The 23986-nt window shown below is 36.9% G+C and overlaps 1 protein-coding gene across 7 annotated transcripts; it reads right to left on the reverse strand.

Annotated features, from left to right (window-relative positions):
- Positions 1-1440: 1440 nt before the first annotated feature.
- CSN1S1 (casein alpha s1) lies at positions 1441-21895 on the reverse strand. Of its 7 annotated transcripts, XM_072624504.1 has the most exons (17): positions 21838-21882; positions 19653-19715; positions 18454-18477; positions 15884-15919; positions 14593-14619; positions 13364-13378; positions 12495-12563; positions 11575-11598; positions 11048-11071; positions 10335-10373; positions 8845-8868; positions 7537-7578; positions 7016-7057; positions 6539-6562; positions 4855-5007; positions 3562-3607; positions 1441-1568 (listed from the first exon to the last, which is right to left on the reverse strand). In XM_072624504.1, the coding sequence occupies exons 2-16, from the start codon at positions 19701-19703 to the stop codon at positions 3599-3601; spliced, it is 603 nt and encodes a 200-aa protein (XP_072480605.1). In that variant the 5' UTR covers positions 19704-19715; positions 21838-21882; the 3' UTR covers positions 1441-1568; positions 3562-3598. The 7 variants fall into 7 exon arrangements, with proteins under 7 accessions (XP_072480605.1, XP_072480611.1, XP_072480607.1 ...); XM_072624510.1 differs by lacking the exon at positions 12495-12563 and having other exon boundaries at positions 21838-21895; XM_072624506.1 differs by lacking the exon at positions 13364-13378.
- Positions 21896-23986: the final 2091 nt, after the last annotated feature.

The raw sequence follows: 23986 nt of genomic DNA on the forward strand, positions 1-23986 counted from the left end.
GTCACCAAGGATCTTGAGATTGCCAGTTCTAATGGACTTTTTTCAATCCTCATCTAAATAGAAATTCTTCTGTTTGACTTTTAAAGCTGTTTATAACCTGGCCCCTTCCTACCTTTCCAGTCTTCATACGCCATACTCCCTGTCTCATACTCTACCTTGTTTTTTCTCAAACATGGAACTCCATCTCCCACATCTTTCAATTTTCCATGGTTGTCAACCATGCCTGAGATTCTGTCTCTTCTCATCTCTACTTCCTGGCTTATTTCAAGTCTCAGTTAAAATCAGTTTCCACAAGAAGCCTTTCATGATCTCCCTTAGTGTTAGTGTCTTCTCTCTAAGATTTTCTTCAATTTGTCATGATTACATCTTGTCTGTCCACAACTGTTTGCATATTATCTCTTCCCATGAGAAGGTGAGCTCCTTGAGAGCTGGGACTGTTCTTGCCTTTTTTTGTATGCCTAGTGCTTAGCACAGTATCTACCACATGTAGGCACTTAATAGTGTATGTTGACTTGACTTAGTCCCTCTGGGCCTCAGTCTTAATCTGTAAACTGAGGCCTCTAAGGACCCTTCCATCTTTAAATCAATAATCCTATCATTCTATTCCTAATTAAAACCATTCACCTAATGCTTCCTCTTCTCTCATCTCCTCATCTCCCACCAATCAGATGCCTTCCCCCCACTATCTTCTCCTTTATCCCTGATGCACATGAGGAGAGGGCCCCATTTGCTATCTTCTCACTATTATAACTACAGAAGTAGCTACAAAAAAATGAATATCCCAGTCCTGGTCCCAGTCCCTGCCCTTGATAACTTTCCAGTCATAGGGAAAACAAAATATTCGCATTCAAAATGGTGGTACAAATAGACAAGTCAGATATCATGAATACAAGGAGATGAATATGCGAAAACTTCAGGAAGGAGGTGGTGTTTGAAGTGAGCTAGTATGGATAGGCAGACTTCCAACAGTACAGTGTCAAACATCATAATAATGCTCTTCATGAGCCATCTTTTGGGTTTCTTTTGTGTTGTATTTTTTTCATCCCAAAGCAGTTTTTACATAAGCATGTTAGATGCCAGTGAATGAGGCATTAGGATTAAATAAAATGAACTGTAGAGAATAGAAACAAAGCACAGATAAGATGGTGCCTTAATAAGTAATTTATTAAAAGCAAGGAGAAAGGAAAATTTTATTACACAGTAGCTAGAAGAAGTACTAAGAAGTTAAATAATTCAAGGACTCTTTCTTAAACATTTCCTTTAAAGAAACACAGCACAAGCTTCCGTACCTATAAATAATGTGTCCATACTAGAATGCCCTACACCTGGCTTGTCAGGACTGAAAGAGGGATATAGGAAAGAGCAGTTCTAAATCAAATTTTGATTATGAGGAATAACGCCATGTGGTGTACATCAAAGAAAGATTCCACTCTCCAGAGCTTTGTTTTGCTTTCGTTCTGTTTTTTCTTCATTCAATAATGAGCATCAAATCTCCTGCATAGGATGTGCTATTTGTAGACACCAATAGAAGACAGATCCCATAAAGAGGTTGGAATTTTCAGTCAGAACTGTGAATAAAGAGAGAAATTCAATATTATTGATTGCCTTTATTTGTGGCCAGAAGATAATGTCATATAACACAGAATTTTCTAGTACATATTTGCTGCCTGTCATTCCTAGTTATCTCTGGGGGCGACTAAGCCATTGGTCTTTACATCAACTGTTTTCTTTCACAGTAACAGAGCAGGAAACAGAAAAGTCATTAGGACTTCCACATTTAGGATTTACTGTGCAAATGGAAATTGACCATTAACCATTAATTCTTTAAACAGGCATCATGGTGTAGTAGACAGGGCACTGGATTTGGAGTCAGGAAGAACTGGTTTCAAATCCCCCCTTTGACATTAGCTCAAGTCAGTCTGGTGTTCTCACTAAGTCTAGCCCCAATATGGTGAACCCCAGGGAGTGGGGGCCCCTAGCCTGCTCAGAGAAGGACAGGGTGGAGCAGGCCAGAAACAGAGCAGGTCAAATCTCCCATGCAAATCAGTAGTTGAGATCAATACTGGGAGTGGCCACCATATTTATGAACTGGTTGAGACTCAGTCTGAGAGAGAGAGAGAAAGAGAGAGAGAGAGAGACAGAGAGAGAGAGAGAGAGAGAGAGAGAGAGAGAGAGAAAGAGAGAGAGAGAATTATGATGATGATAGATATGTATAGATAAACATATACATACATAAAACAGCTAAAAGCTATTTTACTGTTTCTACCAAACATTTGTCTCTAAAACCTCATCTTTTAAAATGTAGTTTAACTTGTAGTTAACATTTTAGCTTCTGCATATCTCAATGCTTCAAAAGATCTGTTAGTTCATTTGCTTGGTCACTCCTTTCAAGGAACACAACTGATATGTCTTCCACTCTTAAGTAGACCCTTCTCTCTGAGTTACCATACTGGACAATTTTTTTTTCTGTAGCTGCCAATACTAGAGAATTCTGGTAATTCCTGATGCCTTACATACTGAGTTTTAAATTAGAGAAAGACTATTGGCCAGTTCTAGCCTTGATTTGATTCCATTTCTGTTTGTTGTTGAGTCATTTCAGTCATATCTGACTCCTTGTGATACCATTTGAGGTTTTCTTGACAATGAGTCTGAATGTTTTGCCATTTCCTTCTCCAGCTCATTTAACAGATGAGGAAACTGAAGCAAACAGAGATTATGTGACTTACCCAGAGTCTCACAGCTTGTAAGGGTCTGAGGCCATATTTGAATTCAGGAAGAGGAGTCTTCCTGACTTCAGGCCCAGTACTCTATCCACTGCACCACCAAGCTGATCCCATCCCATTCAGCAAGTACATATTAAGCACAGTATCATGTGCTAGGCACTGTCCCTGGTGCTGACAAAAACGAGACAGTCCCTGTTCTCAAAGAGCTCACATGCCAATGGAGGACCAGGGACCGGTACACTAAATATTCGCTGGAAATTTCACTGCTATGGCCAGGAAGCTTTTGTTTTTTTAAAAAATACCTAAATAAAAGTGACCTACTTTCACACACACACACACACACACACACACACACACACACACACACCAAGATGTTTCTCATGATGAAATGACTTATCTAGACTGATAGTGAAAGCTGCCTTTCCTGTTTGCTCCTGCTGTAGAAGAAACAGCAGTAAAAGTACAACTAGACTCGTGTGGGAGGATACATTGCTGAGAGATACCTAGAGTTGCATATCGTAGGAAATTGACTAGGGTATCTGAACATCACTTTTTAAAATTGTATCTATTATAAAAATTGATTGATTAAAATGAAATTTAATACTTATAGCTTAAGTATGATATAATAGAGAATTCCAAAGCTTCAGTTTAATAGATATATTAAGATATCTAACATTTTATATATTATATATATTTAATAAATTATTAGTTTAATGATCCCCTAAATAATAGATAAATAGCACATACAAGATTTTTTTAAGTATTTCCCTTTGCACATATTCATGTTAGAAAAATTGAATTTGACACCTTGCATGAAGCCAAATTGTAAGTGACTTACCAAGGATCAGGAGAGAGGGGGATCTGGAAAGCTCTTCCTAGTTCTTCTAAAAGAAAAAAATATTCATTTTAAATGAAAATAAATACCTGGTTCACAACCACACAGAAAAATTTAAACAATGGAGACCCAAACAACGTACCAAACCATTCAACATTGTTTCCTTCTACAAAGCAAGAGTAGGAAGAGTTCGCAGCTTTGTCAAGTTAAGAAAAACTGGTCACTCCCCAGACGTCTTTGCTTTCTTTGCTTGAAACCTCTTCACTTTCTGATCCATCTTCCTTTCAGCTGCCAAATGACTTTCCTAGAGTGACCGTGTCACTCAATGAACTCCCTATTAATTCTAGGTTAAATGTAAAATCTTCTGGCATTTAAAGTCAGCTCTTCTCAACCTAGTCCCTTCCTACCTCTGTGGTATATTTATACATTACTACTCTCTGTGAACTCTATGATGCATCTATACTGACCTATTTCTTATTCCTTGGACATGATATTCCATCTCCAGACTCCATCTCTTTGCCCTGGCTCTCACCCATTCCTGGAAATTTCTCTTTCCTTACCTCCATCTCTTAGTTTCCTTGGATAAGATCAAATTCTATCTGTTACTGGAACCCTCTAACCCTACTTTGACTATTTCCTTCTGAAATCACCTTCCATCTACTCCATATACATATTATTTTTGTAAAGTTATTTGCATGTCATTTCTCTATTAGAATGTTGTCTCCTGAAAGATGGGAAATTTACAGTGCCTGGCAAATAATAAGCGATTAATCAATGTTTATTGACTGACTGAGTTCATGTCTCTAATATCTAGAAAAGAGCCTTGCTTTGTTAAGAACTTAATAAACACAAATTGAACTAAAAAGAATTAGGTGTTGGTGCTGGGAATGAAATTCAGAGGGCAGTTGATATATAGGATGGATCAGCCTTACTTTTCTAGTTGAATACCCAAATCCTATGTCTTTAATTTGAACTCTGTAGATTGGAAGGAGGTCTTTTTTTCTCCCTCTTTAATGGATTTCACTCCTAGATGAATTCATCATGAAAGCTCCAACTCCTTAAACTTAACTAAATCCTAAGTGAAGATCATGTATGTGCCAGGACCCTTGCAGCACCTTACCTTGAGTTAGCCAAGGACTGAAGGTTGCTTTCACTCTTAAAAGCTAATTTTGCCTTTGCTTTGTATCCTAGATATGTTTTCTTTTGTATTTTTATGAGTTTTCAATCCTTTTATTCTCTCTAGCATATATTTAAATGATAGTTGCATTGAGGTGTAATAAATTAAGAGGAACTGACCTTCTCTTCAGAATAGGTAACGGCTGCTTCAGTAGCCCTGTTGATATAAGGTAGTGGGACTTTGCGGGTAGAAGAGACAGAGGCTTCTAGTTGATAGGGGAATAATCGTGGCATGGAAACAGGAACATATGCGTAGTAGTAGTAGTATTCTGGCTGTTGACACAATGACACAAAATGATTTCATCAGTAATTTTAAAGAGAAAAAGAAGAAATAATTGACTCGCCATAATTCACCATGAACTGCTCATTTATACGTTGCCTTTACGGTTTTTGAAACACTGTCCTTAACAGTCTTGGGAGTAAGTGTATTATTCACCCAATTTTGTGGACACAGAAGTTGAAATCCAAAATAATTTGATAAAGGTCTCCAGATGGTACAGACAAATGCTCCTCTTCTCACATCATGTTTTCTTTAGCTCATGTATTAATGTGCTAACTTTTTGTCTCTGGGATGGCCAATTTCCTGATAAAGACAAAGCAAACTTCTATATGAAACCAAGTAAAGAAGCTTTTTTTTCTTGAAAAGAGGTGAGAACCCCCTTTCCACATGTCTGAGAAGCAGGTAACTGATCATTCATTAAGTAGGTTGTTGCCTAATAGCCCTCTGCACTCTGAGAAAATCTAGTTCATCAGATTTTCATAAAATTCACAATCTAGAGTATAGTAGATATCTTGAAGGTATTTCCCTTTTTAGAAATATAAATGAGAAACATTAGACATCATTCAGAGGGCCAGCATGGAAGAGGCAACTAGGTGGTGCAGTTGAACTGAGTTCAAATCTGACCAACAGGTGCTTTCCTTATGCATGACCCTGTGCAAGTTACTAAATGTCTTTCTGCCTTGATTTCCTTATCTGTAAAATAGGGATTATAATAACACCTGCCTATCAGGATTATTGGGATGGTAAAATATTTGTAAATAACTTTGCAAACCTTAAAGTTCTATTTAAATGTTATCATTATTTGTTGTTATTATTATTATTGCAGAATGGATAGAGTGCTGGACCTGGAATATAGATCAAGGAGAATTTTGAGTCAGAGTCAAATGATTATCTGACTAACTGAGGGCCAAGGAGAGCCCAATTCAATTACTACAAGGATGGAACATGGCTTGATTTGTCTGATTATTCATTTGTTTGTTTTGGATGATAGTGATGGTGATGGTGGTGGTGGTGATGTTTGCTTTGGTTTGGTTTTGATTACCTGAAGACTGATAGATAGAAGGACAATGGTTTACTTGCCTTGAGAAAAAAGAGTTTATCACGCTTAGGAGAAAATGAACCACTATTTTCCCAGACCCAATAACAGGTGACAAGAAGGTCAAAAACTTGGAGATGATGAAAGTTGGGGCAATGATGGATATGAATTGAGTAAAAGACTATAGTCTTGTGGTTAGAAAAAACATACCTCAATATGAATAAATAGAAATACAAATGAACTATTCAGAATTACAGGACTTTATGTTAGGATCTGAGTGGACAAATCTGTATTATGGAGAAAAAAACAGAAATATACTGGCAAATTTCTTTTCATTGATTACCAACATTTTGTTCTGTCTCAAATGAAATCTTACCATGTAGAATTCCCTTTATACTTGAGGTTTTCTTAGCTTAAAAATTATATAGCAAAAATCTAAAACATTTTGAATAATATTAAGGTATTTAAATTAAATTAATGTATCTCACCTCAGTAGCATAATAGAGAGGTTCCTGAGGAAATAAAAGGAAAAAATAATTTTAGCTTTATGACAACTCACATTAACATATGTATATATTAACAGATGATTTTACTTTTATGCTTTAAAATCAAGTTAAATTAGTGATTGATTAAGTTTCTACCACCAAAGGATAGGGCAGACTGTGGCAACTACCTCTCAACTAAGGGGCAGAATAAAACATCTTTCTTTAGCCAGAATGGTTGATATAACAGTATTAGGAGCCCAAATTAAAAGTTTATTTGCCTCGGTTGTTCCTATTGTTTTACTTACTGGTTCTAAACTACTGTTAATACTTGATGGGCAGGGATATGAACCCAATTCTCTAAATCACATATTTTTGTGTTACTCTTATAGGATATTGTATTCTTAGATACTACTGAGGAATAATATTATTGTACCACATTCTCTTTCATTCAGTTGTTTGAAATCTTAAAAGAAATTTTACCAGATAGCGTAAATTGAGAGCTCTCTCTTCTACCCGTCTTCTCTGGTGAAATAAATGCACAAATACATGAAAGAATGAGTAACATGAATGAATACATAAATAAATGAAATATGTATGTAGGAGACATGACTATAGGGTCACATATATCAAAATTTCTATTTGCTTCAGAACGATAGATTAATTAGCATTTTGAGGGAAAATTGATCCTCTCTCAAAACCCCTGGTAATACAAACTGCTGATTAGAAACCAAACGTTCTGTAGGATGAGCCCATAGTCTGGTTATTTGGGCAAAGATGAAAACAATGAGTGGAGTTCTATGTTTAGTGGCTTCAAATTTACACTGTAAAAAGTAATTGCACTCTACTGTGAAGGAATACAGTTACAGATGAAATCCCCAGAGCCTCAAGCTTTTGTGTAAATGTGGGGAAATGACCCTTGTTCAAAAGGACATGTTAGTGTTATGCCACATTCCCTTTTATTCTGCAATGACATGTGTTGCAAGTCTTAAATGAGATGTTACCAGATACTGCCGGTACTGTTCACTGAAATCTTCAATCTTTCTCTGGTAAAAAAAAAAAATTAAATTAAATTAAACATATAGAGTAAAAATGTAGGATACCTTAGAAAATATTGACACTTGAATTACAACTTATTGGAGGAAATGACCAACTAATAAAAAGACTCGACACGATAGCGAGCTTAATAATACTGATTGATCAACTATTGAAAAATAAGTAGGAGAATTAAAACATCTTTCTCTCTACATCCCAATGTACAGGTCCTTTCTCTACTGCCAACAAAGGCACTTCATCCTTACTATCATTTTATTTTTTTTCTCCCTTTCTCAGTCAAACTCCTAAAAAAAATCTCTATTTTGTGCTTCCGCTTCCTCTCCTTATACTCTTTTCTTTTAAAATTTTTATTCACATTTCAAAATTAGAGTGTCAAAATTCCACACTGAGATATTAGTGCAAGCAGTGGTAAACAAAAGTGCAAAAGAAGTTAGTGACTGACAAGTCATTCTAAATTCTCTGTATTCTGACATCTGACCCCACAATTCAACAGAAACTATCTCCAAACTTTTCAGTGATCTCTTAATTGCCTAGCCTAAGGGTCTTTCTTCAATCTTCCTTTGGTGGTCTCAGCAATATTCAATACTGTTGACCATCCTCTCCTCCCAGATTCCCTCTTCTCTAGATTTCAATAACACTGATCTCTTGGTATTCTTCCATGTCTGACTGCCCTTTCTCATTCTTCTTTGCTGTGTTATTACCCACATTTTGTCCCTACAACACTTTCCTGGACCCTCTTCTTTTTTTACTCCATCTCATCAACTCAAAAGTGTGCAATTATCATCTCTGTAGCAGATCTGTATATCCAGCCCCAGTCTGTCTCCTGAGCTCCAGGCAGAATGGATAGGGCACTGGACTTGGAGTCGGGAAGACCTGGATTCAAATTCCACCTCAGGCACTACCATGGGCAAGCCCGTTCACTGAACTCTTCCTTAATTTCCTCATCTGTAAAATGAAAGAATACTCAACTGCCTCTAAGCTCCCTTCTGGCTCTGAATCTATGAATCTATAATCGCATGATCATGAACTGTCTCCTGGACATTTCAAACTAGATGTCTCAAAAGATCTCAAATTCAATATGTCTAAAACAGACCTTATTATCTTTCCATCCAAACCCACCTCTCCTCTCAAACTTCCATGGCTACCTCTATTCTTCCCATACACAAGGAATTCCAGGTAAAATAGGTTCTTCATGAGGTCCATTTAATGAAATTTATTGGGATGCTAACCACAGAAATAGAAACAAGGTAACTTACCTCCCTTGAGGCAGAAGAATCCTCCTGTAATGAAAAATACTTGTAAGATGGACTTGAAGTTTTAAGTCTAGAAGAGAACTTAATGATTATCTAGTAGTGTATTTGACACCTAAGGTGCAAATGTTTTTTCTAGACTGTGCACCATTGTGTAAATGGATACCTCAAAAATATACCTGTTTTATAGATATAGCTATGGAGACTAAGGCAAAGAGTTGGTTAAATATGTAAGAAGACTACAGAGAGATGGTGTGGATAATTAGAGGAAAAATAACACAGAAGAAAGTGTTGTGACGTTGAAGTCAAATAATCTTGGTTCAAGTCCTGCCACTTATAGCCCAAATGTCCTTGTGGAAGTCATTTATCCTCTCTCCCTTTGAGTGTAAAATGAGGGAGTTCGAGTAAGCGACCTCAAAGGTCCTATCCAGTTCTATATCTATGACCCTATAACAATCAAGAAAGAATAAAAATAATCAACGGAGTGATGTTTTATAGGATACAGGAAAGCCAGAAGGAGAGGGATTTATTCAGAAATCAGAGAGAAGGAACAGTGGATGAGTAAAGAAAGGGAAGCATTAAAAAGAGGAAGAGGAAGTAGCAAGCACAGTATCAGACAACTTCGTTATCAATAAAATAAAAGAGTAGTCAATTTGCCTAAGTGACAAGGAAATGAATACAGCTGAGGATTTGAGGAGGACGGACGAGAAAGTTTGAAACATGCACTGCAGGAAGTGAGAAAGGGAGTCCATTCATGACAGGTGAATTGTCAAGCAACAGAGAAGTTGTGCATCCTTAATGTAAAAAGGAAAAAAATTGTGTGGTTTCATGACTTTTTCTGGCAATGATTAGGAGCAATTGCAAAGAAAATTGGTCAGGAAGTAACCCAGGATAAGAAATTCTTGAAAGAGAAATGGTAAAGGAGAAGGATTCTAGGGCAATGGTAAACCTCTCATGAAAATGGCTGAGTCCTGGTCAAGTATGGAGGCAAGAGGATCAGGCATGATGGATGAGAATAAAAAAGGCTTGAAAAAGAATAAGAAGTTTATCAAGAGAGGAAGTAGGAAAGAAAGGAGGACAGGATATTGTGGTACAAGAAAAGAGACGTTTCAGAGATTAATATCCCTTGAAGGAAATGGAGACAAAAGTCTCATAGGAGATATCAAGGCAAGTTGAGGGATGGGGATAGTTTTGTTCTCATTCTTGTTACTGTTGCTGTTGCTGCTGTTGTTGCCATTATCCCTAGGGTGACAGTTGAAGAAAACAGGATTTGGGGAATGATTGTGTTGGGAAGTAAGCTCTACCTTCATTGGAGAAGGATCACAGAATCATAGATTTAGAGCAAGAAGAGACCTTAAGAGGGAAATGGTCAGTTCCAAGGTTCCAATTCAAGTTGCCTCCCTAAATGGTCATAGAGGTAAGTTTCTGGTGAATACAACTTCAAGTATAGAGAGAAAGATGTGACCTCCCACTTATCATACAATATGATGCCTTACCTCATTGAAATTGTATTCAACCTGTCTGCGGACACGTTCCTGTTTAAGACAAATTTTATTGTATCAAAAGTGAGGCCAATGCAGTGGGCTAGGCTTTTGCCAGTTAGGTTAACCTGACCCTGAAGTAGGATGAAATTAGATAATATTTGTAAAGTACTTTACAAAAGCAATATATAAATGCTATAGCTATTTTCTCAGAATCTTGAAGTACAAACTCTAGAGGTCAGGGAGGACTAGACCAGCTCCTGTGAGTTTAATTTACCTCTGATCACCTGACCTACAGAGGCAACAACTTCTATTCTCCACCACCAAGTGATCCCTCCCCATTCCTTGGAAACAAAATCGAGATGACTTCCAGTCCAATACAAACTATTGCCTGCTTGTCTTCCTGAGACATAGAACCAATTGCATCAACAAAATTCACCCTCTGAAAGATATTCCTTGGCACCCATTGTCATCAGAAATCATGGCTTATATTGGAAAAAACAGAATAAAAATCTTGGAAGAAGAAGGATTTTGTTTTCCAAATGGCATTCTTTCATTTCAAGAGTAAAAATATTTTGGCAATATAATGAAGCAAAATTGGGATATCTCAGGTTCACTTAAGATCTCTCCAAAGGTTTTTTTTCCATTCTAAATGAAGTGTTTTACAAATATGATAGTTGAAATCAATAGAAAATATCAATTTTTTTCATGCATTGAAATTGTCTTACATTGGTAGATGGAGTGACAAATTCCTTTGGAAGAGAAAAAAGAATTAGTTTTAATTTTTATGACATACTCACAAGTGCAGTAGTTGTTAGCCTAATCTCTGTGGCCAAATTAAAATATAATAATAAGATAATTCTTTGCTTTAGTTCAGATATTCTAGATAAGGGCTTATTAAACTTTTTCCACTCACAACACCCAGCACTTCTTAAACTATGAGTTGTAACCCACTAAAAAGCATAATATGCAGTAAGCCTGAGGTTATTTGCTCCCTCTAATATCATTAATTCTTAATTATTTCCAAATAGATTGTTCATGCTATATTTTATCTCTGGAAATTTAAAATACCAGGCTCATTCCCCTGAATCACCAGACATATAAAGAGAACCAACAAAATGCAGCAACAACCTCTCAAAAATGTATAATGGGACTTGCATCAATCCTGGACTGCACAATAGTATAACAAAAGGAAGAGAATAGTGGGGGATTTTATTGATTAACTCTGGAGGTTCATTAAATGAACAGGTCTCACCTCACTTGATGAAGTCTTCAAATCCTGTGAAGAAAAGAGAATGAACACAAGCCTAAGATGGAGCAGGAGATAATATTGTACCCACTCAAGCCCCATCAGTCCTTCTATATGGGAAATACCTCCTAAGAACTCTCCTGTCCAATCCCAATGACACGTGTATTGGATGGTAGGGAATGAAGGAGTAACCAGAAAGTGTATGCATGGCACTGTACTATGGCCATTAAATGTAATGCTCTATTAGCCTTTTAGGGCAACTAGGTGGTGCTGTAGTGGATAGTTCTGGGCCTGGAGTCAGGAAGAGCCAAGAGCCTCACACACTTACTAGCTATGTCACCATGGAGAACTCAACTCCGTTTGTTTTAGTTTCCTCAACTCTAAAATTAGCTGCAGAAGGAATTGGCAAACCACTCCAGTAACTTTGCCAAGAAAACCCTAAAAGGGACCATGAAGAGTCAGACATGACTGAAGATACCTAAACAATAAAATTTGCCTCTTGCAAAAATGGAAACAAAAACCATTGTTTTTGCCCATCTCCTCCCTTAGTATAAGCATAATACAGATATAGTCTATTTTAGAACTCAGAGAACATAAATCAGTATTCACTATGGTTGAATAGATAAATGGTCTTTTTATATTGGACTTTCCAAAAATCTTAGTACAGTTTTAAGCCTTAAAAGCTTAAGTTTTAAGGTTTGATTTAAAGAATCCCCACAGTGAACCTGCAAAATGCCTTGATTTTGTTCTTGTTGTCTGTTATACATTTGAATAATTGAAGCTTTAAAAGCTTAAAAGTACACTAAAACTTTGGGGATACCATCAACAGACATAGAAAAATAAATACTGACAAAGTCCCATTTCCAAATAAAAATCGTTTTCCCTATAATGATAATGTTTTCATTGAGTTTTAAAATTATTTTTACCTCTCTGTATTTGTCAAGCTCATATTTTTCCAGGGGACGCCTGTCTCTGTTCAGCTGGTGGACAGATTCCTTAGAAAAGACAAAATCGGCTTTAGTGCTCTAAGTACATCTACTCTGACTCAGAAAACCTGACTATAAAGTGCCAGGAATAGGTATGCAAGCTGGATGCATTTACAAAGACATATATCCCTCTGCCTAGTTTATTCTGAAAGGATTAGTTTAGTAAAGGACTTGGTGACATGAAGACCTTTATTCTTCACTTTCTATCCCTTTCCACTGGAGACTAGCCTGAGTACCAATAAAACACGTATTTGTATCTGTCTAATAGAGTGGGCTAGAACACTGTCTTATAAGACCAAGGTAAAGAAACCATGCCCACAAAAACCAATTCACTTTACCATCTTCAGTGGCTGCAGATTGCACTCATACCATCTCCTAATCTCTGCTGGAGATGCTTTCTTTGGTCAAGTGGACATGAATCAATCTTGAAAGATAATATATGCATGCACCAGGTAGAGCCTAACCATTTTTTCTGAGGTCCAGTTGTCTTGAAATCCTGTGAGTCTATGCTTACGATTTAACCAAAAATGAGATAATGGTTTTGGAATATAACCATTATACAAGATGGAGCCATATTCACATGACCAATGTGAAATGAGAGAGGAAGAACTCTTTGGAAATTTGGGGCAGGATTTCTGTTTAATTTAGAAAAATTCATATTGAAATTATCTATCTTCCCACATTTGCTAGATTTTTTCCTACTTTCATGTCTCTCTGGTTTTATACGCTTAGCCTTTGTTGCTATAAAATAGTAGAAAAAAAATCAGGTCACATAGCATCATGACAGTCCTGGGATCCAAATGTCTTACCTCACTTGATGAAGCCTGCAAAGAATAAGGAGGAGTAGATTACTTTTTATTTTTCCTTTACCTTTGAAATTATGTCACCTGATAAATTTCAGGGACCATTTCTTTTGACAGAAAAATTTGGAGGTCTCTTATGCAAGAGCTGGTTTCTCAGATGATTATAAATCACAGCATTTGCAGTTGATCAATATGCTCAGCCCTGAAGACCAGATGAGAATATGCCTGCTTCCCTACTTTGCAGAGGTGGGAGCCTGTGGTTGGGTAATAGTGACAGACTCTGTCGATGTGTTAGTTGGTTTTTATTGCACCACCTTTTTCCTGCTCTTATCATTCTTTGTTACTGGGAGGGTTCACTGGGTTAGAGGGAGGAGGAAGTGGCAGGGATAATGTTTGCAAATGAAAGTGTCACTAAAACAAAAGATATTCATAATATTTTGATTGAGAAAATAATTTAAGAAAAATAATTAAGAAAAATGTCTTAATTAAGAAAAATAAAATAAATTAAGAAAAAATAAAAATAAACATGAGCAAGATGTTATTGTAGGGTGCTATAAAGGGGGCAGAGTGTGAAAAGAGTACCTTGTAAAGAGAATGCCACCCTATAAGATTATAGTTTTGTGTTTAACACTGGACCTCCTACGAAATGTTTTAGATATCCTATCTCATCTGGTATGCACTTCACTCAGGCCAAACCTCAGCCCCTGGAGGTCATACTTTTTCTAAAGTCCTCTTGAATTGTCTTAGGAGGACAACTGCTTTACCCCATTATTTTTGCTGCTCTACATTCATTTCATGGCAATTTTCTGTCTGTTTGTGGAGGAAATGTGGAGAGCCTGGAAAGTTCTGAGCTATTCTGCCATTTCCCAGAATGCCATATTGTATTTAGTCTTGTTATGTGACTTCATCTCCATTGGAACCATTACTGGTCTCCCTTCTACTGACAGAGAAAAGTGGAAAATGGACCCTATGATCTACGCTCCTGAACAAAAAGCTCTCCAAATAATGCTCTGTGCCCAGTACACTTTCAGTATTCACTGGCTAAAAATCCTAACCAAAATATTGTAGACAACTAAATTCATTCCAGTTTGGATACCTTATCATTTATCTCTCTTCCTTTCTCTTCCCCCTCCAAAAGCACCTGAGCAGTTTGACACAAAACAAAGGAAGGGAAAAAAAAGTTGATTTCTTTCTACCCTGTGCAAGGGCATTGATTGTCAACCAGGATGACTCACCTCACTTACTGGAATGGGATCCTCATTCTGCAAGGGATGAAGGGTGAATGTGAGTTCAAAGCTTGATAGTGGGAAGTGGGTTACCTGTAAAATCCCTTATAGTATAAAGGAAGAGTTCAGAGGTACCACCTCCAACATTCAATCCATGGAATGTTTCTATCAAGACCCAGGTCTAGTACTCCAGCAGAAGGTAATAGAACAAGATGTCTTCCAATAAAACCTAACAGCCCCCTTGAAGTGGGGAAGGGAAGAAGGAAACTCTATTTTCCCTGCCTGCAGAGGGGAGTAAACTTTATACCCTCCCCCTGGAAAAGGGGTTTGTTACAGCTGCTAAATTCATCAGTCTAATGAACTGCTTCCCCTTTGCTTTGACCAGTCTGCAAGTATTCTTTTACCAGCCTGACCTTGCTTAGAGAAATGACCAAATTAGTAATAAATAAATAAATAAAATTAAAAATAGTAGATTTATCACTTATTAAGATTTACACATACAAAAAACTGTATTGTGATAAATGCACAAAGGACTATTGGTTAGAGAATAATAGTTAAATAGTGGGGAGAAAATATTATGGAAATAAAGAGAGAGGAATCCTGAATTTTCCCTCTCTGAACACAAGTTAAAGTCATTTTAGAGCCAACTTCCAGTTGAGTGGGTATGTAGGTGACACAGTGGATAGAGTGCTGGGCCTGGAGTGAGGAAGATCTAAATTCAAATCCAGCCTCAGTCACTAGCTGTGTGACCCTGGGCAAGTCACTTAACCGTGTTTTCCTTAGCTTCCTCATCTGTAAAATGAGCTGTAGAAGGAGAGACCAAACCACTCCAATGTCTTTAAGAAAAATCCATATAGGGTCAAGAAGAATTGAATATGACTGAACAACAACAGCCCCTCTCCGTTTCAGAGTAAATTCTGCAAGCCACATTTATTTCCTTGTATTTGGGTTTAAAAATGTCTCAGTCCAATCAGATTTAAAAGCTAATGGCTATCATTATAAAAATATAATTCTTAAGAAGGAAATGCATATTTTGTCCCTTAGAAATATAAACACGCCCTTATAATCACCAGTATCCAAAGAACAAGATTGTAAGATACCACAAAACTCTCTCTGAGAACTATGCCCCACAGATTTTCCCTGTGAGTTAACCATTTTCTCTCCCTGCCATGACTTATAATAGCAATAAAGGTTTACACTGACTCATACTCTAAACTTTGAGCAGGTCCTTTTACTTCAACAGTGCATTCTTAACACATCATCATAACCCATTCTTCTATTAACAGAATAAAATAATTACCAAACGGTTTTCCAGTTCTCGATGTTTAAAATGCCTCTGAAAATATTAAAAAGAAATCAGAAATTTTTGTACATATAGATAAATAGATACACATGTGTACATATATATATATACAGATATGCATATATATTCACTTACTTATCATTCACAGAGCAATCAATCCACAAGTATGTATTAAGCACCCCCTATGTGCCAAGCATGGTTAGGCAGTGAGGATGAAACCACAAAGAATAAAATAATTCTTACTTTCTAGGAGCTAACACCCTAATGAGGGAACACAGTAATTAAATATTAGATAGATAGATTTAGAGAGAGAGATAGACATAAGGGTAGGTAGGTAAGGATGAATATATAGAGTATGTGTGTTCGTCCTTCATTGCCTGAAGAAGACCATGCCATCAGAGAAATAATGACATGATTTGCACTTGACTTTGTTTTTTGAGTGAGGGAGGGCTGTGCAGGTCACCGGCTTCACTCCTCCTCCAGAGCCATCTGAATCCAGGGCCAGAGATTCATCAGGATGACTGGAGATGACCCAGGATGAGGCAATTGGGGTTAAGTGACTTGCCCAAGGTCACACAGCTAGTGAGTGTCAAGCGTCTGAAGTGAGATTTGAACTCAGGTCCTCCTGATTCCTGCACTGATGCTCTATCCACTGCACCACCTAGCTGCCCCATGAATATATAGAATAAATACAAAAAGAATAAACAAATACAGGGTAATTAGGGAGAGAGGGCGCTAGCAATTGGGGAAGGTCAGGAAAGATTTCATGTGGAATATAGTGCTCAAGCTGCAAACTGAAGCACAAGAAGGATTGAGTGGTAAGATGGAGAGTAAGAGTATTTCAAGCATGGGGACAGACAGTACAGAAGCACAGAGCTGGAAAATTGAGTGCTATATGGAAAGAAGAAAAAGAAAGCCAATTTGACTGGATGACAGAGTGTGAAAGTATGAATAATCTACACAGTAAGGCTGGAAATATAAGTTGGAAACAGGTTGTGAAGTATTTTTAAAACTAAAGAATCTGTATTTCATCCTCGGGGACAATAGAGAGCCACTAGAATTTAATGAGTAGTAGAGTAAAAGAGTAGGTAGGTGGTGTAGTAGATAGAATGCCAGGTCTGAACTTAGAAGGTTTTGAGTTCAAATCCAGCCTCAGACATTACGAGCTGTGTGACCCTGGGCAAGTCACTTAACCTTATTTACCTCAGTTTCCTCATCTGTAAAATGGGCTGGAAAAGGAAATGCAAACCACTCCAGTATCTTTGCCAAAAAACACCCAAATGGGGTCATAAAGAGTTTGATATGACTGAAATGACTCAACAACAGTAGAGTGGCATAATCAGATCTGAGTTTAATGAAAATGACTTGGCAAGTGAGTAGAGGGTGGCCTTGAGTGGGGAAAGACTTGAAGAAGGAAGGCAATTGGGAGGCCATTGGAAGAAGCAAAGAGGACTGAATTAATGGAATGACTTTGTGAGCAGAGATTTGGGGTCAGCTATAATTTGTCATATATGTCAAGAACAAAGTGATTTCATTGGTACAGGAACTTGCTCCATGGTTACATGTTGCAACCGATTTCTACCTTAGTAGATAAGTCTTAGAGAGTTGCAGAAAGTTCGTAGGGATTCAGTGATTCACTTATACTCACACAAAGAGTTCAAGGCAGTATTTAGCAGTTCTTCCAGACTTCAGTATCTCCAGTATGTTATCCATTATGTCAAGCTTTCATCTATGCTATATATAATACATATGTGTATACATATATATACATACATATGTTTATATGTAACATTCACTATATTAGTCTTTCCCACAAAAACTATGGATACAATAAATGTTTCCTTAAGAGGGAATGGAATCTAGAGTGACAGGAAATTAGGCTTATTTTGAAGGATTAATTTCAATAGATGGAAAGAAATAGAGAAAGTACTAAGAGTTCTTTCCTGAAATAATTGATCTAACTCTTCTGTAAAGAGATATTAAGAAAACTGTTGAAAAAAATAAGACTTGCTTTCTTGAGAAAGTTGAATATTGCAACAGTTTCCATAATTGCGAAGTCAGCAGTTATAGTGATTCTTTCTCATAGCTGGTATGTCATGAATAATTGTTTATATGTTCATTTTGTTGTTTGGTGCTCTGCTAATAAATTTTATTGCCATTACCACTGATGTTTATTTAAGCCTAGGAGATTAAAGGGTTTGCATAGAGAAATAGATGAGAAAATCTTACTAGAAAAAATGGTTTCTCCAGCTTATACTTTAAAATATATTTGACAAACTGCAATGGAGGCTGAGAGCTATTTGTTTATAAATAAGAAAGATGTTGCAATTTTAGTAATTAACGTAGAAAGATCATAATGTACACTTTGGTTATCTTAGAATCCTGAATGAGATAAAGAATAAGAAAAATGAGTTAGTAGCAGGAAAAGGAAGAATGAACACACCAAATGGGTTACATATGGAAGAAATCAAGCCCAGAAGTTCACAATTCACACACAAACACACCTGCAACATACATGTATAAACAAAAGTTTTGCTATTAAAGGCATTTGAGTGAAACATACTTACATCAATAGATAAGCGGAGGGCATCCTAGGGGAAAATAAAAGAGACTCAGCATTATTTTTATTAATGAGCATATAAGAAAGAAACAGTTTGAATACTTCCTACTTTTTAAACATGTAGTTTTAATTTAGTGTCATTTACCCAGTATATGGAAGAAACATTTTGGGGGGAAAGGGCTGGTTTAGCCATCTATTTTTCCTGTCTTCTATTTCACTTTATATTATGGAAATTTACCAAGTTACAAGGAAGTTTATGGAAACCATTGTCTGGATGGTTAATAAAACTGATTTTCCATGAAAATATTTTTGATGAAACATCTAAGTAAGGGAAGGGGAAAATGTGTGTGTATAAGTGTCCATGTGTGTTTATGTGTGCGTGTGTCACAACACTGAAATTATTGGAAGAACCATCTCAAACTGAAGATTTTTGAAAGCACGATGATATTCTAGGTTTGTTCGTAGAATTAGAAAGTGTCGGGGAACTTTAGGAATTTTTCTCTCTCTTTTTCTCTGTCTCGGCATCTCTCTCTCTTCCTCTGTCACTGTCTCTCATTTGTCTTCTGCCCTATTCTTCCGTTCTTGAGAGGCAGCTAGTTGGCACAATGGAATAAAACTGACTAGGAAGGGAACCTAAGCTGAAATCCAGTTATAGACACAGGCTATATGACCCTGGGCAAGTCACTTAACTTCTGTCTGACTCAGTTTCTTTCCTCTGTAAAATGATGATAAAAATAACACTTTTCTCCTAGGGTTTTATAAGGATAAAATAAGGTATTTGTAGAGTGCTTGGCAAAACTCAAATCACAGTATAATATATATGATATATAACATATATTATACTATATTATATGTGCTTACACTGTGCTACATAATAGTTTCCTAGGAAACTATGTCTCCACACAGAAGCCAAATTTTCACATCTCTGTCACTAAGGCTCAAAACAATGATAATAAAAACTAGCCTTACCACTGTGCCCTCTGACTTGGAGCTCTTAAATGGTAATCCGCAATACCCAAATGAAAAGTCATTAGCTTGCTTCCTGTCTAAATAGTTCAGTGGCTAATGGAAAATAATTTTAACTTCTAAGTTCCAAAGTCCTATTGTTTGATTTACTACCCAGATGCTGCAATGGTTCCCATTCCCTGGTATAAAAAAAAAGAGAGAGAGAGAGAGAGGTTTTTCTAAACATTTCACTGTACTTACTGGCCTAGCCAGAGCAAGAGTCACAAGGCAGGAGAAGATGAGCAGCTTCATGGTGGCTGAAACCTGGGAAAGGAGAGATGAAAAATCAGAGATTGTGCTGGTGCTACTGATGTCATATCCATTCTTCCTAAACACTGTATTTTTTGCCTAGCAGACAAAAGGAAGGATGCTTTAGAGAAGTAATTTTTTATATAAGCTTCTGATCTGGGGACTTGACATAGATATTCATAATTCTACTGCCTAGATCTGTCCAATTCAACAAAAACAGAGAAGTATTTCTACTAGGCAATTTGAAGAGGCTGACTACCTCCTGTGGGCTTCAGCTTTCTTGTTTGTAAAATGAGGGAGAGGGAAAAGGTGAACTTGACAAACTCAAAAGCTCCTTCTGCTCTAAATCTATGATCTGATGATCCCATGAACACTTGAGGAGATCCTCTAGGGCTCCTGTAGGAGATGGCAGCTGAGCTTGGCTTTGAAGAAATTTGGAGAGAGAGGTGAGCATTGGAAAATCTCCCTCTCCTGATTGGCCAATGTTCTTTGGTGACACATCCATACCAGCTTTTCCTTGGACTTTCAGAAATATGGAGTATATCCTTATCACTTTAACTTGTAGGAATATTGAGAACTTCCTCTCTCTAGTAAAACTCATATTAAGGCTCTACTCTATTTCTTGAGACTAGAAATCTCTTCAATAACAGCTAGAAATAGGGAAGGGAAGGAGGAAGAAGCAGCCTTGGGGGTCCACAGGGAGCACCCAGCATACTTGGCTAAGCCTGGACCTCAGCTTAGAAGTGGATGCTTCCAGTCTTGTCAGTAGACTGAGTATTTGGGACTTGATAAATACTTTTTGACTGATTGGATAACTGATTGAAGCTAGATTAAATATATACATTGACATATATATGCCTTTCAAAAGGTACAATTTTAAAATACAAAAATTCACTTTTAAAATGGAAAGAAACATAAACTGCATTGTGCAGAAGATGCGTTCACAGAATTTCAGTCTGTTTTTTATATTTTATAAGATCATATATTTTGAGGCAGGAGGACCTTTAGTGGTCTAATGATTACAATGATAGGCCATCTGGGATCTGCATAGCACTTTAAAGTTTGCGATGTGCTTCATAAGTATGATCTCATTTTATCTTCATGACAACCCTGGGAGAGAAGTGCATTATTACTCCCATTTTTCAGATGAGGAAACTGAGGCAAAAAGAAGTGACCTGCCCAGAGTCAACAGCTAATAAGTACCTACGACTAGTTTTTTTTTTAATTCAGGTCTTCCTGAAGCCTTGTCTCTCACTTCATCCCCTATACCACCTAGCCACCTAGTATAAGCCATTATTTTATAAATCTAATGCCCAGGTAAGAGGAAAGGAAAGGGAGGTGAAGTAATTTTGCCAAATCAATGGCAGAGTCATTGTTTGGATGGAGATATTCTGACTTAAGGGTCAGTACTGTCTCCATGCTGATACCAACCTAAGTTCGCCTCATTTTTCAATCTGTCTCACTCAGTTTGATGTTCTTGTTGAATTTCGTGGGCAAATTCTCTAAGTCTTTATTAAAGTAATTAAACTATCAATGGTATGTCCAAGAGCTATTACCGTGAAGTTCCACTAGGTGGCTACTGGTCATTTCTAACCAATTGTGTTTACCTAACAGCTACCATGATTGATCTAATCCATGTTCTCCAAGGACATAATGCTGAACTTGACCCCAAAAAACTAACTTGGAACCTTACTAAAATCTAGAAATGTATAATACATAGTTATTGCTTTCCCTTGACCAAAGGAGAAAGTGTATGTGGGATACTTTGCAAGTCTTTAAAAGCTATATGAAAACTAGCTATTATTATTACTACTGCTGGCATTATTAATATAACTTACTTAATGTGCAGTAACCTATCCATATGACTTTTAATAAGAAAGTCACCACACTGAATTTATTATTGATGAGCCATATCGATTTTTCACCTAAAACCCCAAGGTGGTACAGATACTTGCAAAATGTATTTTTTAAACTAAGCCTTGGGGGAAAAGCTTAAATTTGCTCAAATTACACTTATAAGAAGAAATTATTGCCACAGTTTGCTCATTTTCATCCACAAACAATGAATCCTTCTTAACATAGGAACAAAAAAATATTAGGCAAGAAGAAAGAATAAGAAAATATACAGAAATATTACCTTGAGCCAAAGGGAGGTTGTCTGATGGAAGTGATGTTATCCACATCTGCTTCCTACCTATTTAAACTCTGTGACTGATGATATGCTAATTTTGTGGCTTGAAGCTGTACCCATGGGATTTGAATTCTCAGAACTCTGTGATCAAAAATTACCCTCCTTTCCAGTTTCTGTCCTAGAATTTCTGAGGAGTGTTTTTAAACAAAAGGGTGATTCATGATATGACCTTAGGGTTTGTTTTTTTTTTCAGGAAATAAGGTGAAATTCAAAATTAAAATAGGTTCCTAGCTGTGCAACCATGGATCATAGATACAGAGATGAAATGGCCAACAGAGGATATTGGGTCCAATTCCCTCATTTTATAGATGAGGAAATGGCTTATCCAAGTAGTACACGGTGAGTAACTGAGAGGTAGGATTTGAACACAGGAGTTCTCATTCTTAAATCACTCTTTCCATTTTGGCTTTTGTTGAGAAGGCTGTTTTTCAAAGGAACTGGGTTCTCGATGAAAGGGACAATGTTTCCCAATTAAAATGTCTTTATTTTGGCTGTAAGATTCTATTTGCAGATAAATAACATTATATCTAAGCATAATCTTGCAATATGGTCTATCTTTCAACAAGTTCACAATACACTAAGAAATGAATTTTTCATTTGCTCCACTATTTTGAAAGATAAATGTCTTTTAAAATCTACATCATGTACTTATGTTTGAGGTTTAGTCAGTCACTCAATAAGTTGATAAAAATTTACTAGAAAACTACTACGTGCCTGATACCATGCTAAGCACTGAGGAACAACGAACATGATACAAAGAATGATAGAAGACAGTCCCTGCCACTAATGAGGGAAATAGTATGTGAATGATTGTATTAAAAAAAGCTACATACCGGATAAATTGGAAATTATCAATAGAAGGAAGGCACTAAACAAAACCTTTCTATGGCATATAATAAATAAGAAGTCTTCTAGAAAATGATGAGAAATCATCCAGAGAATTTGCTAGTATGGTTAGCCAAGAGAGAAAAATTAAATGAAATTCCACCATTTGGAATCTTGATACAATGAACCTTGTGGCTTGAACAGACTCTGTCTGCTCAGACACCCTAGTGTCAAATAGGATAAGAGAGAGAGAAGCTGAAAAGTTACTTATCATCTTGTATGACTCTGAAGTCTTGTGTTGAGTACTGTCAAAATGGAGGTATTGGCATCCAACCTTCATGTGTGAATTCTGTTCCAGGTGAAATGATTAAGTATGGTAAAGTGATGATCTATGCTACTCTCACACATTTTGGGGCCACTTTCAACATTCACACACACACACACACACACACACACACACACACACACACCTCTTTTCCATCTCTAAGTCTAACGTACCAAAATGCATAGGGAATTATTCAGTCAACCAATTAACATTTATTAAGGGCTTTGTTATTGCTGTTCTCTCATTTCAGTCATGTTCAGCTTTTTGTGACTCCAGTTGGGGTTTTCTTGACAAAGATACTAGAGTGGTTTGCTCTTTCCTTCTTCATCTTATTTTACAGATGAGGAAACAGGGACAAACAGCGTTCAGTGACTTGCCCAGGGTTACACAACTAGTAAGTGTCTGTGGTTGGATTTGAATTCTTATCTTCCTGATCTCAAGCCCAGCACTCCATCCATTGTGTTATCTAGCTGCCTTTATTTAAAATCTACTATGTGCCAGACACTATGCAAAACCATAAGTATCAAAAAAAAGTCAATTAAACAGTCCCTGTTCTCAAGGAGCTCACAGTCTAATGGAGGAGACATTGTGGCAACAACGATGTATAAACAAGATGTACATGGGATTGGGGGATGTATTAAGATTAAGGAGGACGGGAGAGGGCTGAACCTTCTGCTTCAATGATACAGACATAAAGTAAGAATAATCAGAAGAGATTTATTGAAACATTTTAGGTTACTTCATGCTTCTGGGAGCACTGACAAATAATAGCTCTTGTTTCAAGTGAGCATCAAAGATTTATTAAGAATGATACAGACCTTCCTTGTAGACACCTCAGGGAGTCTAACCAAGAGTTCCCTAGCTATGATCTCTCAGGTAGTTCAGAACTAGCCTACCATTTGGCTTGAATTATATGGAGAAATATTTGGATCAGGGGAAGGAGTT

This window comes from Notamacropus eugenii, chromosome 7 (assembly GCF_028372415.1).
Source record: "Notamacropus eugenii isolate mMacEug1 chromosome 7, mMacEug1.pri_v2, whole genome shotgun sequence".
Taxonomy (NCBI): Eukaryota; Metazoa; Chordata; class Mammalia; order Diprotodontia; family Macropodidae; genus Notamacropus; species Notamacropus eugenii.

Excerpts from the sequence above, each read along its gene's own strand:
- CSN1S1 (XM_072624504.1), bottom strand. The coding sequence starts at position 19,703 with ATGAAGCTGCTCATCTTCTCCTGCCTTGTGACTCTTGCTCTGGCTAGG. Across the intron at positions 18,478-19,652 it reads CTCTTGCTCTGGCTAGGCCA|GATGCCCTCCGCTTATCTAT; the intron begins GTAAGTACAGTG and ends ATTTTCCCCTAG. Across the intron at positions 15,920-18,453 it reads CCCTCCGCTTATCTATTGAT|AGGCATTTTAAACATCGAGA; the intron begins GTAAGTATGTTT and ends TAATATTTTCAG.